The sequence below is a fragment of the Beta vulgaris genome, chromosome 7 (assembly GCF_026745355.1).
Source record: "Beta vulgaris subsp. vulgaris cultivar EL10 chromosome 7, EL10.2, whole genome shotgun sequence".
NCBI classification, from domain to species: Eukaryota; Viridiplantae; Streptophyta; class Magnoliopsida; order Caryophyllales; family Amaranthaceae; genus Beta; species Beta vulgaris.
The window spans coordinates 50071643-50089770 of NC_079208.1; the positions used below are offsets into that span (position 1 = coordinate 50071643).

The window sequence follows — 18128 nt, forward strand, 5'->3', positions numbered from 1 at the left end:
CAATACAGAAGAATCTCCTCATGTCCAGCTCAACATAATTCTGTTATGGTTGTTACATTCTGTTACTACATCCAGTTAATTAGTTACTAATTAGCTTCTTCTACAAGCTGTAATAACTAGTATAAATACTTTAGTTTTCTCATTCTTCTGTATTCAAGATATACATTCTATTCTCTCTCAATAATACTGAATTCTCTCTCTCTAAAGCTTTACATCATTCATCTGATAACAATGCATAATACTAAGATTGTTAACATTTGTTCATTCGCACAAATGAACAAACTTATTTAAATGGGCACACAATTCTATTCATTTGAGAAAATAGTAAGTCGATTATCAAATCTCATCTATACTAGAGGTGATCATTTTGACCCGGCCCGTTTTTGGGCCGGGTTTTGGGCAGAATTTTTCCCGAGGGCCGGGCCGGGTCGTTTTTTTTTTTTTTTTTGGGCGAGCTTTGGGCAAGCTAAAAACGACTTTTTAGTCTATTTTTTGGCCCGGCCCGTTTTGGCCCGCAAAAGTCCGCTAAGCCCGGCCGAAATAGCGGGCTTTGGACACAAAAATTCGACCCGAATTTAGGCCCGGCCCGGCCAATGGGTAAATTTTTTTGGCCGCGGCCCGGCCCGAACCCGGCCCGGCCCGGCCCATGATCACCTCTAAATTCTATACCATAATCATCCTTAAATTAATGTTACATATTCGAAAAAGAAATATGGGTGTGAGTGATGGAAAAAGGGAAAATGATCATGCTCCAAAGTGTCTTTAATGGGACTCTAACATTGTTTATAATTTGATCGAAGGAGCATCAAAGGTTGAAGTGATAGTAGATCAAAAATCGAAAATAATCGTCATTTCTAACATCACTATGGTGTTGACATGTTAAAACCAACTTTTTTATGAGTCACTTGATAAATCAATATTATATTTGTTTCAAGATAATCAATAAATTAGGTTGGTTTATTTGCAATTCGGAAAAAAACAAAAAAACAGGCGCAATTCTTTTTTACTTTATTTGATTTGGAGAAGGAGTGAAAGTTTTACAACCGTCCGATTCACGCTTGTTAGCACAACTTCAAGTACTTAGTAGAGGAGTATAAAACCATCACCTATATTAGTTACAAAGTGTAACATCGTCATACTATCTAATTAAGCATCGATTTACCATGTCAAATATTGCTATCATTCTCAAAAATAAACTGGAGCATAATGGCAAAGTGAAGGTTCACATGCCATCGAAAATTTAAAGGCCCGTATACTATCTATCTCTATTATATAAGGAAAGGGGAGCAATGGTGTCCTCTTTTAAAATGCCAATTTTGCCCCCTTCTCTTTCTAAATTATAAAATAGTATTTGTATTTTTGACTTTGCTAAATTTAAGAGCTGCCTATATTTGGCAAACTGTATTCCTCCTTTTTTTTTCCCTCAAAAAGATGTTACCATATCCAGTTCCCACAGCCACAGTCAAGAAAAATATATATATTTCGTGCCATATATCATACAGGTTGCGAGGATTCGATTATGGGCTTATAACTACACAATACTACGATCTAATAAATTTTTGATAACTCAGAAAAGAAGCTCCAAACAAGAGAGAAAAAAAACTAAAATAAATTTAAAACGCTAATAACTTAATAGGTCATGATTAGATTAACAATATTCGCGCATTTCCAGAATATTATTATGTTCGCAATGACATTTTCTGAAATTTTCAATGATATGTAATTCTTTTTCTAAATATTCAAGTAAGATGATATATATGTATGTATGTATGTGTGTATATATATATATATATATATATATATATATATATATATATATATATATATATATATATAGAGGCAAGATCACATGAGAATGCTCCTTACATGAGAAATGAGCATGAATCTCAACCACACGATTGAATTAGAGTTACAACACTTGTTCATTAGAGTTATACCCACCTAACAAATTTTGGAGCCAAAAAAAAGTTTGAATTTTGAATTTTTGTTTCTAATATACTTTTGTTTTTGGAGTTACATCACTTTTTCATTAGAGTTACATCACTTATTCATAAGAGTTATAGCGTGTAAAATTCATTCTCATTTCTCATATAAGTAGGCATTCTCATATGAACTCACTTCTATATATATATATATATATATATATATATATATATATATATATACATATATAATCTCTATTATATAAGGAAAGGGGGGAGCAATGGTGTCCTCTTTTGAAACGCCTATTTTGCCCCCATTCTCTTTCTAAATTACAAAAGGGATGTCAAAATCAAAATACCAAAAATAAATTTACAACACTTACTCACAAATCACTTAAAAGAAGAAACTTTACAAATCACCCATACAATTGAGAAAATCACGTAATAAAAATCACATAAAACACTCAAATAATCAGGAAACTTTATTAAAACCTCAAATTAATATACAAACTAAAACTAATAACCTAGAACATCAATACATACAAAAACATTTACAAAAATTTACTTACACATCACTATTCTCAAGAACCATTCACAATTGATGGTCGGTCATGATAAAAAATAGAGGTATATTTGTAGTGAAATCAGAATTTAGAAATTAGACAAGGAAAAAAATTATTTACTTTTTTATAGTGTTTCCTATATATAATGAAACTTTTACATATATTTGGACGTATTTTTTTCTATTATATAATAGCGATAAATTATCAAGGTAAAAAGGTTTATATAAAATATCATTCAAGAATTAAAGTACAACATATCTCTATTATATAAGGGAAGGAGGAGCTATGTGTCCCCGAATGAAGAGACTATCTTACCCTCTTCCATTCTAAATTACAAATTCACTTACAAATCAAAGGGGACTTCAAACAAAAATATAAAAATATAATTATAATAATCACTCACAAGTCAACTAAAATCATAAAATTGCATAATTTACATTATGCAAATCACTAAAATGAGAAAACTTTACAAAAACTTAAAAATTCCCTTACAAATTACAACCTATGAAAAAATTGACTTGAAATCGAAGTGTCTACTTTCTTTACAATTTATGAAGTATTGTACTTAATTCAAAAATCAACTAAAAATTATAATATTAGAAATCATAAATAAATTCAAAAAATTTTCTATTTTATTCATAGAATTTAACTTTGAAAAGTTAAAAAAAAAAAAAAAGAATTGTGAGAGACTTAAGTGACAGAAACTAAACCAATCAAATTTTGCAACTAAAAACAATTATACTTCGTACGTCTAATGTTCAAATTTTTTGACTCTTATGCCGAAGAAAATTGAGTTTATGTTCGAAAAAATTCAAGCACGCATCGCGTGCAAAAAATTCTAGTATTATATAAGGGACGGGGGGAGCAATGGTGTCCTATTTTGAAACGCCTATTTTGCCCCCCTTCTCTTTCTAAATTACAAAAGAAATGTCAAAATCAAATCTGACACTCAAATAAAACTACCAAAAATAATTTACAACACTCACTCACAAATCACTTAAAAGAGAAAACTTTACAATCACCATACAATTGAGAAAATCACGTTATAAAAATCACAAATCACTCAAATAATCAGGAAACTTTATTAAAACTTAAAATTAACATACAAACTAAAACTAGCTAATAACCTAGAACGTCAATACATACAAAAACATTTACAAAAATTTACTTACAAATCACTATTCTCAAGAACCATTCACAATTAATGGTGGGTCATGATAAAAAAAATAGAGGTGTATTTGTAGTGAAATCAGAATTTAGAAGTTAGACAAGGAAAAACATTATTTACTTTTTTATAGTGTTTCCTAATATTAATGAAACTTTTACATATATTTGGACCTATTTTTTCTATTATATAATAGCGATTAATTATCAAGGTAAAAAGTTTATGTAAAATATCATTCAAGAATTAAAGTACAACATATCTCTATTATATAAGGGAAAGGGGGAGCTATGAGTCCCCGAATGAAGAGACTATGTACCTCCTTCCCATTCTAAATTACAAATTCACTTAAAATCAAAGGGGGCTTCAAACAAAAATATCAAAAATATAATTATAACAATCACTCACAAGTCAACTAAAATCATAAAATTGCATAATTTACGTTATGCAAATCACTAAACGAGAAAACTTTGCAAAAACTTAAAAATTCACTTACAAACTACAACCTATGAAAAAATTGACTTGAAATCAAAGTGTCTACTTTCTTTACACTTTATGAAGTACTGTACTTAATTCAAAAATCAACTAAAAAATTATAATATTAGAAATCATAAATAAATTCAATAAATTTCTATTTTGTTCATAGAATTTAACTTTGAAAAGTTAAAAAAAAAATAAAAATAAAGAATGGTGAGAGACTTAAGTGACAGAAACTAAACCAATCAAATTTTGCAACTAAAAACAATTATACTTCGTATGTCTAATGTTCAAATTTTGACTCTTATGCCGAAGAAAATCGAGTTTCTGTTTCGAAAAAAAATTCCAGCACGCATCGCGTGCAAAAAATTATAGTATTATATAAGCCAAGGGGTGAGCTATTATATATCTATTATATAAGCCAATGCTTAAAAAGAGATATTTTTGATTGTAAATTAAACTAATCTAAGTAAACCAATTTCAAACAATTAAAAAGTAAGAACTTACAAAGTTTCTTTCTAACTAAACTTCCAATTGCAATCACAATTTCAAAGAGCATACATTGACATAAACATACCCAAAAAAAGGACACTCTCATTTTTTTTTTTCATTTTTTGCCTTTTATAATTGTCTTATGGGTCGATTAGGATAATTTATCATTTTATTTATTTAAAGGCTCATAGTGGTCGTTTGTTAGTTGGGATAATAAGACATTATTTTAAAATTAACGCACGCATCGCGTGCAATATAAGGCTAGTACAAATATATTAAAAGACGTGCATAAACAAGAAAATGTTTCATGTGACGCTCTTCCTAGGGAGTTTTAGTTCATGTAATCCATATACAATAAAAAAAATTAGAAATTGCATAATATAGAGTTTGATCCTGAGACCTCAAGTACATATACTAAAGTCTTAACCACTCGGCTAAGTTGTATTTAGTGTTATTATCATAAAGTATTATATTAATAAATTAAATTTTTTCTTACTCGGGACATAGCCCGGGCCTAATAACTAGTTTTTATATTAATAGTTGTTGATTCATTGTATAAAACGTTTTTCATTGTTGGTTTTGTACTTTTATATCATTTATGCTCTGCCTTTGTTGGAGAATTATGAAAGATATGTAACCAAATAGTAAACTAGTCCAAATATCACTCATGATCTCTTCAAATATTTGAAAAAAAAGAGATTTTTAGAATTTTTAATCCATGAAATTAGACACCTCCTACTTATAATAATAACAAACTAAGTCATATGTAGAATATAACTCCTATTGGATTTCATAAACAAGCTCAGGTTACACAAAGCATCATGTAAAACCCTTAACGTAAAGGTAATGGTAAAACCATGAGTTTATTAACTATTATAATAAATTTTACTCACTCCGTTTCATTTTAATCTACACACTTTAATAATTTTTGTAATGCTCCTAAAGATATATGTTTGTACTTTTATTCTATTAATAAAAAGCTCAATATAATCTTTATTGCACGGAGCCTCCCTACCAATTGAACCGCCCATATACTCAACACTCGAGAAGTAACAACAGAAATAACAACTGACACCATACAAACAAAATAATGCGTGTATTGTGCTCCCAGAGTACAATCAGAATTGTGCTCCCACGATACAAAATAGAACATTTACGAATACGAAAACGAACATTTTACTGTTGAAATGGAACATTAATTGAATTCATTTATGAAAAAGAACGTTTTGGTGTTGAAGTGGAACATTACCAGAATTCAATTACGAAAATAAACATTTTATTTTTGAAGTGGAACATTACTAGAATTCAATTACTTAAATAAAACATATGCTTATCAAAAATATAGAACATATTTTTTTTGGTGGAAAAGAAGTTTTAAAATAACATTTTTGAAAATAGAAGCTTTGCTTATCGAGAATGGAACAATTTTCACAAGAACATAATTTTCTACTGAAAAACAAGCTTAAAATGAACATTTGTTGAGGTAGAACATTTGCTTATTGAAAATAGAACAATCTTTACGAAAAATAGAACATATTTTTTTGCTGAAAAATATGCTTAAAATGAACATTTGTTGAAATAGAACATTTACTCATTGGAAATGAAACAAATTTACTGGGTGCATCGTGTGTACTGTGCTCCTTGGATCACAATAGAATTTTCACAAACAAAACGTTCATGTCGACACCATGCTCAGAGATCAAAGATCTATCAAGACCTTCACAATCAAACTTAGCAGAATAGCTCCTGTAAGCTAGAAAAAAGACAGCCTCGAAAGACTTCATTAACAAGCAACATTTGATAGCTCAATCTGCCAGACAGTGCCAAAGAAACAAACATCGCAGCCATATCAATTATAACATCAAGCCGCTGTTAAGAACTAGGAGGAACAAAATATAGCGAGTGATCAGTGATCGGATAAGTTCTTCCCACTATGTATAATTGGATACACTTTCCTAAAAGTAATTTACCCACTTACTATAAACAACGGAGCATCACAAGTTACTCATAACAGATACTTTTGAAATTTGAGGGCGAAGGTGGGAGATTTGAAGGAGATGGAAGTTTGGGTTTGAGAATTTAGAGACGAGGGTCGAATTGAGGAGGGAGGCGTGCAAGGACATGCCCGCCCCCATCAGACCGCCATTTTTTTTTACCAATAGCTATGTTTACAGTGATACATGACGTTCTCCTACACCTATCTGCGACTGCAAGTAGTCTAGGAGTAAAACCAAGGGAAGATGCTTATGTTCTTGCTGAACAACCACAAGTAATTCTTCCATGAGTTACAAACATTCAGATGAAAACAGGGGAGAACTGAAAACATAAGATGCCTATATTACTGCTGACTATAGAAATTAATCAGAGTGCAACAGAAAAGTGTGAATGAACTTGATTTTCATAATATAATAGAAAGGCTTATCAAATGTAAAATCCCTCATCCATCCATTACAAAGAGAAGTTGGCAAAAAGCAATCCTCAAATTTATGTACTTTAATCCTGATCCCTAAGCCTCGTTTCCCAGAAGTTGAGCGCCTTCTGTAGCTGTATGTTTGAAATTACTTCACTTACTGTGGCGAAAGCTCTCAAGTCTCATCTGATTAGATGAATATATGAAATTATCAGCTTGAAGAAATTCCATTTGCAAAATTTCTTTCGATTCGGTTGAACCCGATTCCTGGAAGAGAAAATAGCAACTAAGGATCCTCATCAACTGCAGCTATTCAACTCTCCTGTCGAATGACCCAATGAAACTCTCAGCTACTCGTTCGTTACAAATGCTAGTTTACTCAGTTCCTTGTTAACCTATCCGACAAAATAGGAAAGGTTTCTCAGCTAGGAGAAAAAGAGGAAGGCATCACTTTTCTCTCGAGTTTTTTTTTAACTGGCACACACCCACACACTTGAGTTGACGAATTACTAGTTACAACTCAAATGGAAGTAATTTGCTATTCATCCCCAAAATGTCCTAATTCAAACAGTGCATTTCTCCATTCGCGAGGGTCGTCTATGCCACGCATACGAGTAGCTATGTTTACAACTGTACATGGCAGTCCGTGACACTTATCAGAAAGTGAGTTAGAAATGCCGCCAAGGGAAGAAATAAGTTCTTTCCCTATATTTGCTTCACGCATGAACAACTGGTATGCTTGTTCCTTTGGAAGATGATCAACTTTGATAGCTTCAAAATTATCCAACAATCTACATTCCAGGGTAGAGCTAGTAGTTAAAAACACCTTACATTTTCTCCCTTCTGCAGACACAGGAATTCCTACCTCGTCCAAGTAGAAATCAGAACCTGGTACACCATCTAAGAAGAGCACAAAACTACCAAGATCTCCAAGTGTCTCCGACAATTTTCTAGCCCTTACATTCAAGTCATCATCACTGGTTAAATCACACTTCACAACTGCAGCAACAACGTCTTGCAGACGCTTGATGGTAGTAAACTGATCTGGGTAAGTGACCCAGAAAACATGAACAAACTTGTCAACCCACTTTAGTGCACTGTTATACAGGTGCTTCATCAAAAAGGTCTTACCAACTCCGACTACCCCATGAATGGCAATCCTTCCAACCTCATCATCTTCCAAAAGAAGCTGAAGTTGCTTCAGAGTATTCGATGCTACTTGGCTGACCAATGCTTTCACCGGTATATGATAGCCACGACAAGGTCCCTGTGCATCAGACATCGCTTCTCTAAGCAGCACATCACCCTTCTTGTCATGGACTTCCAAAGCATCCACCAATCTGTGAAGATCCCACCTCATCTTAGCACTCCTTAAGAAGCTCCTCCATCCACCACCATCTTGTGATAAGAAACACCTGGCTTTACCTACTAGCTCCTGTCCTTCATCATTCCAGTGAATGAGCTCATCATCTCGCTTTCGCTTCTTGCCCCGTTGAGCCCGAGTAGGGGAGTTCTCTCCCTCAATGTCCTCCATCCTGGCACTTAAGTACTGGGTTTTATCATGGAGAATTCTTTTTTTCTCAACAAGACAATGTCCCCAAGGTAACATCACTTCCCAGAACAAGGAAATGGACTCCATAGAAATGACTCCCCTGAATTAAAATTCAGTGTGTTAAAAACTTGTTTTTCATAATTTTCTTCATTGATACTCCTTAATACAAGTGTTCTCTCAAAATATTTCTTAAAAAAAAAAGTGTTCCCTCGAATTACACCCCATAACACAAGAAACTAACCAATTAATCTCAATAGTGCATATCAGGTCGGCAATTTTGTAATTTTTGAGGGAAAAGAAAGAGAAAGCTACTATCTAAAACACCCTTCTTTTTGTTGAAATTTTTAGAGGAAAGAGAGAAATTTGGAGAGGATTAAAAAAGACTACATTTTTATATATTTTCATACTCACATAATGAATAAATAGAACAACTTTTAAATCGGCATACAAAGTACTATTAATAATGTCCACTATGTAGCCCACTACTTGTTATCACACTAACTAGACTATTATCTAGACCACTACTTGTTAACCCACTAACTAATTATTAGCAACTAATTCTAACTATTAGGAAAACTATTTGACTAATTTTGGAGCATAATCCAACACACCCCTTTGCTCCAAAATTTGTAGGAGCCAACATTAAATATTATGTCACAATCTTGATTCTTGGTAATTCTTCCCACATGATGGACCTTCATTTTTTTTATCTTCATGGAGCACTTCTCTTCACTAACACGGAAGCACTTCTCTTCCTAAAGTAATGCACTTATTCTCATTATCATCTTCAAATTTATTGATGCACTTCTCATCAACCTTCAATGAATGAATGAGGCACTTCTCTCCATAAACTCTATTTGACTTAGTCTTGCAAATTTGATCACATCCACTACTACAACTTTGGAAATCGTCTCTGCGTTGAGTACGACTTCCACACACTCGTAAAGATTAGTCGATCTTCAACTCAAACAATTTTTTATGCCCTCTTTTTCACAGGATTAAAATCCATTTTCATGGGCTAAAAGGGAACCCAACAATGTTAGACTTTGTGATCAATGAGAGAACCGGATATCCACTCCAAGGCACGGAAACTACGCTTTCCTATTAGTTTAATTTCGCCCCTCTAGGATCACCGGGTTAACACGAAATAACTAATGAGATACAATGGAGAGAACAATCCACTTAGATGATCTTCTAAGTGAATCAAACAAGAACTTTGTGTTTTGTGTTTGTGAAGAACACTCAAGAGAAGATTGCAAGTTTTCTCTTAAGCTAAGCAAGAAGTATTTGAGAGAGTATGGAATAGAAAATTCTGATTTTCTTCCAACCCCCCACTCATAGGAATCCCAAGGTTTATATAGGAAGAATAAACCTTTCATTGACTAGAGTATTAAACCATAACCCCCATTTTAATCACCCATCAAAGGCCTTTAATCAGCTGATTTAAGGACCTTAAAGGTCATTAAAATGAGGCCATAACATCACAACGGACATAAAACCGTCAAGGCATCTTTTCGCATTCCAAGGCAGAAGACACGTCGCGACTCGCGAAGAAGCTCGCGAGTCGCGAGGCGCTGGTCGCGACCCGCGACCTGTCGCGACTCGCGACGGGCCACTGGTCGCGACTCGCGACGGTTGTCGCGACTCGCGGCCAGTTTTCTGTCTCCCTTGGTTTATCAATGCGTTTTGCCACTTGATGCACTCTAGCCTTTTGCATACTAGACCTCCTCCTCTTCTAGTACATACCCTTATGAGTTTCAAACCCATTACCCTATAAATGTTCCAACAATCCTCCTCCCATTTATAGGGTAATGTTGAAAAGTTTTTCAACTTGCTATAAATCGCAAACACACATGTTCATGCATCATGGAAATATCTAACGATTGAATTTCCATTTAGTAAAAGTAATCTTTACAATAATTTAGATCATAATGAGCTTTGAATCATATAACCATTACAAATTATTGAAGTTACTAATACACACAAACATAAACTAGGTTCTTAAAACCTCCGACACCTATGAAGCCTTGGTGTCCATATCCATTCATAAGCATTCCAAGTCAAGCCTTAGACTTGATGAAGCGGCCAAACTTCTAGCTTACATAGGTAAATCTTTCCGGACATGCTCCTACAATTGAGCACCTTATCAAAGATTTATTAAGAATAAAATTCAACCTCTTTATCATTGTAGCAACAAGCACTAACCTCGGGATGTATTAAACAAGTGCTCCCAACCTCTTAGAGAAGTACTATCCTCCTTGAATTTGAGATCTAACGTTGTATTAGACATCAAATAGAGTTTTCCTTCACCATAGGTTGATCAATAGGCTTAAGACCCATCCCTTTGTTCATTTTGTTCACTAGTTCCCTTGACAACGGTTTTGTAAACGTATCCGCCAAGTTCAAACTAGACCGAACAAAATTAATAGTTATACAACTATTCCTTATCATTTCCCGCACATAGCTATGTCTAACTCCAATGTGCCTTGACTTGCCATTGTAGACTTCACTATATGCTTTAGCTATGGTTGATGCACTATCACAATGGATAGCAAGAGGTGACATTGGTTTACCCATAAGTCCACCTCACTCAACACATTCCTTAGCCATTCCGCTTCTTGGCAACAAGAAGCCAAAGCAATGAATTCCGATGCCATAGTGGAATCCGTTATACATGTTTGCTTCTTGGAAGCCCATGAAATGGCACCTCCTCCAAGAAGAAACACCCAACCACTAGTGGATGAATAATCTTCCTTATTCGAATCCAACTAGCATCCGAGTAACCTTCTAAGATAGAAGGTTCTCTTTATATGTTATGACATAATCCAAGGTCTTATTCAAGTACCTTAACACTCTTCTCAATGCTTGCCAATGCAACATACTAGGATTACTAGTATACCTACTGAGCTTGCCAATAGCAAAGGCTATATCCGGCCGAGTGCTAGTCATAGCATACATCAAGCTTCCAATTAAGCTTGCATACTCCAATTGTGAAATTGGAGTACCACTACTCGGAACCAAGTGAATACTAGGATCCATAGGAGTAGCAAAATGAGTCGAATTTGACTCATTATACCTCTTGACCACTTTCTCAATATAATGAGATTGTGATAAAGAAAACGACCCTTTCCCTCTTATTATTCTAATACCTAGAATAACATCCGCTTCACCCAAATCTTTCATGGAGAAGCTAGAGGAAAGGAAGACTTTGGTCTTTTCCACTTGTTCCAAATCAGTCCCAAAAATAAGCATATCATCAACATATAAGCAAATTATAACTCCTTTACCGTTATTATCAAATTTGCTATATACACACTTATCGGACTGATTTATTTTGAACCCACTAGACAACACAACTTCATCAAATTTTTGATGCCATTGCTTAGGTGCTTGTTTAAGACCATACAAAGATCTAACCAATTTACAAACTTTAGTTTCTTGACCTTTAACCACAAACCCTTCAGGTTGATTCATGTACACTTCCTCCTCCAATTCACCATTAAGAAAAGCAGTTTTTACATCCATTTGGTGAATTACTAGACCATGAATCGCAGCTAATGCTATCAATAGTCTAATAGTAGCTATTCTAGCTACTGGAGCATAAGTATCAAAGTAATCGATACCATATCTTTGCCTAAAACCTTGGACCACTAACCGGGCCTTATGTTTTAGTATGGTTCCATCGATTTTCTTTTTCCTTACAAAAATCCATTTACAACCTAGGGTTTGCAACCGGGAGGTAAATTAGCTAAAATCCAAGTGTGATTACCCATTATAGAATCCATTTCATCATTCACTGCCTCTTTCCAGAAAGCAGAATCATGAGACTTCATAGCCTCATCAAAGGACCTAGGATCCTCCTCCATATTGTAACAATATGAAATTTGAGTCGAAATTGACTCCCTTGACCCTTCAACTAAATATAGTTGAAAATCCGGTCCAAAAGATTTCTCTTTTCTAATTCGTTTACTTTTCCTAATTTCCGGTGTTGTAGTATCATGATCATTTGCAATGTCATCTACAACATTGGAACTAGTACTAGGTATCATGTCCTTTGGTCTAGGAATCGATGAGAATCTAGTCTCATCAAATATTGCATCCCTTGACTCTATTACGGAGTGAATAGAGACAAAGTCATTGGGCTCAATGACATAAAACCTATAGGCTTTGCTATGTACCGCATAGCCTATAAAAATGCAATCAATTCCTTTTTCACCTAAAGTTTTCCTTTTAGGTTCCGTCAATTTGACAATTGCCCTACAACCCCATACCTTAAGGTAATTGAGATTAGGCTTTTTATTACACCAAAGTTCATAAGGGGTAGTCTTATTCCTTTTATTAGGAACTCGATTTAAAATGTAACATGCAGTTAAAATTGCATCACCCCAAAAACCGTCATTAAGACCCGAATTAGAAAGCATAGTGTTAACCATTTCTTTTAGGACCCTATTTTTCCTTTCCGCTATACCATTACTTTGAGGTGAGTATGGGGCGGTTGTTTCATGAATTACACCAATGGAACTAAAATAACTTGGATTATAATATTCACCACCCCTATCCGTTCGAAGTCTTTTAATCTTTTGATTAAGTTGGAGTTCCACTTCGATTTTAAAGGTCTTAAACTTTTCTAGTGCTTCATCTTTAGTAAATAAAAAATATATGTAACAAAACCTTGAAAAATCATCAATAAAAGTTACAATATATTTTTATTTCCTAAAGAAGGTGAACTATGAAAGTCACACAAGTCACTATGCACCAATTCAAGCAATACCGTTTGTCTAGTCACACTAGGATAAGGATTTTTTGTAATTTTATTTAGCACGCAAGTGTGACACTTCTCTAACTTTAAATCGAAAGGAGGTATCAACCCCATTTTAGACATGTCATATAATCTACGATAATTCACATGACATAAACGATTGTGCCATAGAGAAGAAACATCAAGCATGTAAATAGAACTAGTACCAATTTTATTATCAATACTAAATTTAAACATTCCATTACAAAAGAAACCTTGTCCAACAAAAATACCACCCTTGGAAAGTACAAATTTATCCGACTCAAAAACAACTTTAAAACCATACTTATTCAAGAGACCTCCTGACACAGATTCTTCCTAACTTCCGGTACATACACAACATCCCGGAGAGTTAAAGTCTTTCCCGAGGTTAACAACAATTCTACTTGGCCTATGCCTCTAGCCTTTACCGTAGAATCATTCCCCATATACAAGATTGGACCATCATCCAAATCTTTCAAAGACTTGAAGAAATCCTTGTTATTGCACACATGTCTAGAGGCTCCCGAATCTATCCACCAAGAATCATCAACCTGCACACACATAATTTCAGAAATCATAGCAAAAAATGCATTTCTTCAATTACATTAACATGTGCATTGTTACCTTGGTTTTGAACAACACTAGGTTGTGTGTTCTTTGTCTTCTTCTTGTTGTTAGAAGGACAATCCCTCTTAAGATGAGGACCATTGCATATCCAACAAGAGAGGGTCTTCCTCTTCTTGTTTGCAACATTGGTTTTGTTATTGTTGTTGTTGGATTTCTTGGTCTTACTAGACCCACCAACCTCTACCAAATTAACGGTAGATTTAGGAATACTAGGAGTAGTATCCTTAACCCCATCTTGAGCCCGGATCCCCTCTTCAATACGAAGATGAGTTCCTAATTGCTCCATGGACATGTCTTCCTTTTTATGTTTTAAAAGATGTTTTGTATCTTTCCAAGAATTTGGTAATTTGTCAATGATTGAGGCAACCGCAATTGCCTCATCCATCACCATACCATGTGATCTTATTTGGTTCAAAATATGATGAACCTCATGGAATTGCTCCATAATAGGCCGATCATTAGTCATTTTAAAAGAATTAAAATTACTAACAAGGAATTTCTTACTTGAAGCATCTTCCGAAATGTACTTGGCCTCAAGAGCTCCAAAGTTCCTTTGCACTCTCCACATTTTGGTAGAGATCAAACAACGGGTCGGTGAGAGAGTTGAGAATATGACCACGACAAATGTAGTCATCATTCTCCCACTTTATCCTCTTCCTAGTAGTCTCAAGAGGCTCTTCCTCTCCATCTTCCGGGAGTGGTGGCATAGGAGTTGATAACACATACACCACATTCAAGGCGGTCAACAAGAAGTGCATCTTCTTTTGCCACCTCCGATAGCCCACCCCCTCAAACTTATCCAACTTTTGGAAGTTCATAGTCATGTCCTTGAGTGATTGAGCCATATCCGAAAAAAGAGAAATTAAACTAATAGATTGTTAGACTTTGTGATCAATGAGAGAACCGGATATCCACTCCAAGGCACGGAAACTACGCTTTCCTATTAGTTTAATTTCGCCCCTCTAGGATCACCGGGTTAACACGAAATAACTAATGAGATACAATGGAGAGAACAATCCACTTAGATGATCTTCTAAGTGAATCAAACAAGAACTTGTGTTTTGTGTTTGTGAAGAACACTCAAGAGAAGATTGCAAGTTTTCTCTTAAGCTAAGCAAGAAGTATTTGAGAGAGTATAGAATAGAAAATTCTGATTTTCTTCCAACCCTCACTCATAGGAATCCCAAGGTTTATATAGGAAGAATAAACCTTTCATTGACTAGAGTATCTAAACCATAACCCCCATTTTAATCACCCATCAAAGGCCTTTAATCAGCTGATTTAAGGACCTTAAAGGTCATTAAAATGAGGCCATAACATCACAACGGACATAAAACCGTCAAGGCATCTTTTCGCATTCCAAGGCAGAAGACACGTCGCGACTCGCGAAGAAGCTCGCGAGTCGCGAGGCGCTGGTCGCGACCCGCGACCTGTCGCGACTCGCGACGGCCACTGGTCGCGACTCGCGACGTGTCGCACTCGCGCGCTTGTCGCGACTCGCGGCCAGTCTTCTGTCTCCCTTGGTTTATCAATGCGTTTTGCCACTTGATGCACTCTAGCCTTTTGCATACTAGACCTCCTCCTCTTCTAGTACATACCCTTATGAGTTTCAAACCCATTACCCTATAAATGTTCCAACAAACAACACATCACACCCAACCATTACTTTCATGGTTAAACACAAAAAGTTTCACTTAAACAAAAAAAAATTGCTCACAAACAATGAAATCAAGCTGTATTGCTTGTTTCTTTTTACTCAATTTTGTTTTTAATACTCTCTCTCTCTCTATCCCTCTCTCTCTTTTTTTTTTTGCTTCATCTCTTTCCCTTTCTCGGATCTAACCTGGAGCTCTGATACCATGTTGAAATTTTTAGAGGAGGAAAGAGAGAAACTTGAAGAGGATTAAAAAAGACTACATTTTTATATATTTTCATACTCACATAATGAATAAACAGAACAACCTTTAGATAGGCATACAAAGCACTATTAATAAATGTCCACTATGTAGCCCACTACTTGTTATCACACTAACTAGACCATTATGTAGACCACTACTTGTTAACCCACTAACTAATTATTAGCAACTAATTCTAACTATTAGGAAAACTATTTGACTAATTTTGGAGCATAATCCAACACTTTTTCTATAAATCCTTAAAATTCCCATAATTTTAACCCAAAAAAATACAAAATGCCCTTGTGATATACTTCATCCGTTCTCTTTACTTGCAATTTTTTAGATTTCTCTTTTCTCACTATCCACTTGCTTGCATTTGACTTTGGTAATTTATATATAACGTAAAATATATTTATGTGAGATCTTGTTAGATTCATCTCTACCCATGTAATTTCTACCTATCTATGATTAGAGATATGAAGGGTTAATGTTATGCACTAGTAAGTAGTAAACGTAAAAGTCAAAACATTGCACGTAAAAAACACAGCAAATACTACTATTAAGTCTAATGCCTATTCACATATCACGGTGATAATTTAGGACAACCTAGTGACAGCCCCCTATTGGCAAATCCAACAGTACCATAATCCCTTAACAAATAAAAGTAAGTAATAAAATATTTGGGAAAGCAGAACAACAACTGAAGGAAGAACCCAAAATATAGTGATCAACAACGACAACAAGTACTTCCTCCGTGTTTTTATTCTTGCTACATAGAGAAAGTGGGAGGTTTTTAAGAAAGGTAGAGAGAGAAAGTAAGGGACCACCACTTTTTGAATAAAAAACATTTGTTAAGGAAAAAGTATGAGTATTTTAAAAGAGAAGGTGGGGGACCACCAACTTTTTAATAGTATTTTAAGATTTTTATGGTGAAAAGGAATCCATTTATGGTATGTAGATGACATTTCCATTTAAGAAAAATGTAGCATCTATAAAAAAACGGAGGAAGTATATAAGAATGGAAAAGTTAATGATTACCTGGGATTTGGGAATAGAAGCTTCAGAAAATATACTACTTTGAAGTTGAAGTCGGTTGAATCCTCTTAACTTTGAGAACAAACACAAAATATGTTTTCGAGTTTTTATAGGTGTGAGGAAAAAGTGGGCATGATGAGGCATTTGCTGCGTCACTGATTTTTTTTAATTATTTTCTTGAACAAGATGATGGCATAGTTTGCGTCAGCGTTGAATGTTAAGGTAAGCATGTGACAGAGATAGATTATATAACGTTCCTAATTACTTTCCTACGCAGCTTCCGAACAATATTCAAGCAGATGACTTTTTACAAGTCAAAGTCAAAATAAGAATAAGATGTTAAATCTCTATTATATAAGGGAAGGGGAAGTTATGGTGTCCTCTTTTGAATGGACTATTTTGCCCCCCTTCTTTTCCTAAATTATAAAAGAAATCTCAAAATTAAAATCGGGACTCAACAAAAAAAACTACCGAAAATTAATGTACAACACTCACTCACAAATCACATAAAAGAAGAAACTTTACAAATCACTCATACAATTAATTAAGAAAATCATGTTATAAAAATCACGCAATCAAATAAATCAGAAAACTTTATTAAAACTTAAAATTAACATACAAAGTAAAACTAATAACCTAGAATGTCAATACATACAAAAACATTTACTACAAAAATTTTCTTACAAATCACTGTTCTCAAGAACCATTCACAATTACATACTCACAAAAGTTACCTATAAACACAAATTTAAGAAAAGCATAATATAAGATTTTGACGGCGATATCACACATTCATCCATCGCGATTTGCGAATTTCCAAAAAGGTACATAATTTTTTTAACCTTCAAAATTATTTCACATTAGTTGAAATAAACAATAGCAAAATAGTTGACTGTTATGTGGTTAGAAAAATAGAGATGACAATAATGAGTTCAAAAGGGATTTTATACAATGAGACTTAAATTTAATTCATTTTCATATAAAACAAATTTAGTTTTTTTCTAAAAAAAGCCAATATTTTAATTTTTGCCCATAACTTTTGCAAAAAGTCCATGTTCAGAAATAAATTTTGAAAAACAAAACAATATCAAACTTTTTGCGAATAATTTTTGCAAAAATCCATTTTCAGAAAAAAAAAAAACTAAATTAATTTGCGAAAACTAACGATTTTTGTTCAAAAAAAAATCCAATATCAAATTGTGTATGAAAA

General features: G+C 34.1%; 2 protein-coding genes across 2 annotated transcripts; both read right to left on the bottom strand.

The window, feature by feature from the left end:
* Positions 1 to 6996: 6996 nt before the first annotated feature.
* Positions 6997 to 17004, bottom strand: LOC104908659 (putative disease resistance protein At3g15700). The gene is made up of 2 exons (XM_010697793.4): positions 16922 to 17004; positions 6997 to 8678 (listed from the first exon to the last, which is right to left on the bottom strand). The coding sequence occupies exon 2, from the start codon at positions 8663 to 8665 to the stop codon at positions 7565 to 7567; it is 1101 nt and encodes a 366-aa protein (XP_010696095.2). The 5' UTR covers positions 8666 to 8678; positions 16922 to 17004; the 3' UTR covers positions 6997 to 7564.
* LOC130592217 (uncharacterized) lies at positions 13591 to 15409 on the bottom strand. The gene is made up of 2 exons (XM_057396407.1): positions 13983 to 15409; positions 13591 to 13909 (listed from the first exon to the last, which is right to left on the bottom strand). The coding sequence occupies exons 1-2, from the start codon at positions 14620 to 14622 to the stop codon at positions 13905 to 13907; spliced, it is 645 nt and encodes a 214-aa protein (XP_057252390.1). The 5' UTR covers positions 14623 to 15409; the 3' UTR covers positions 13591 to 13904.
* Positions 17005 to 18128: the final 1124 nt, after the last annotated feature.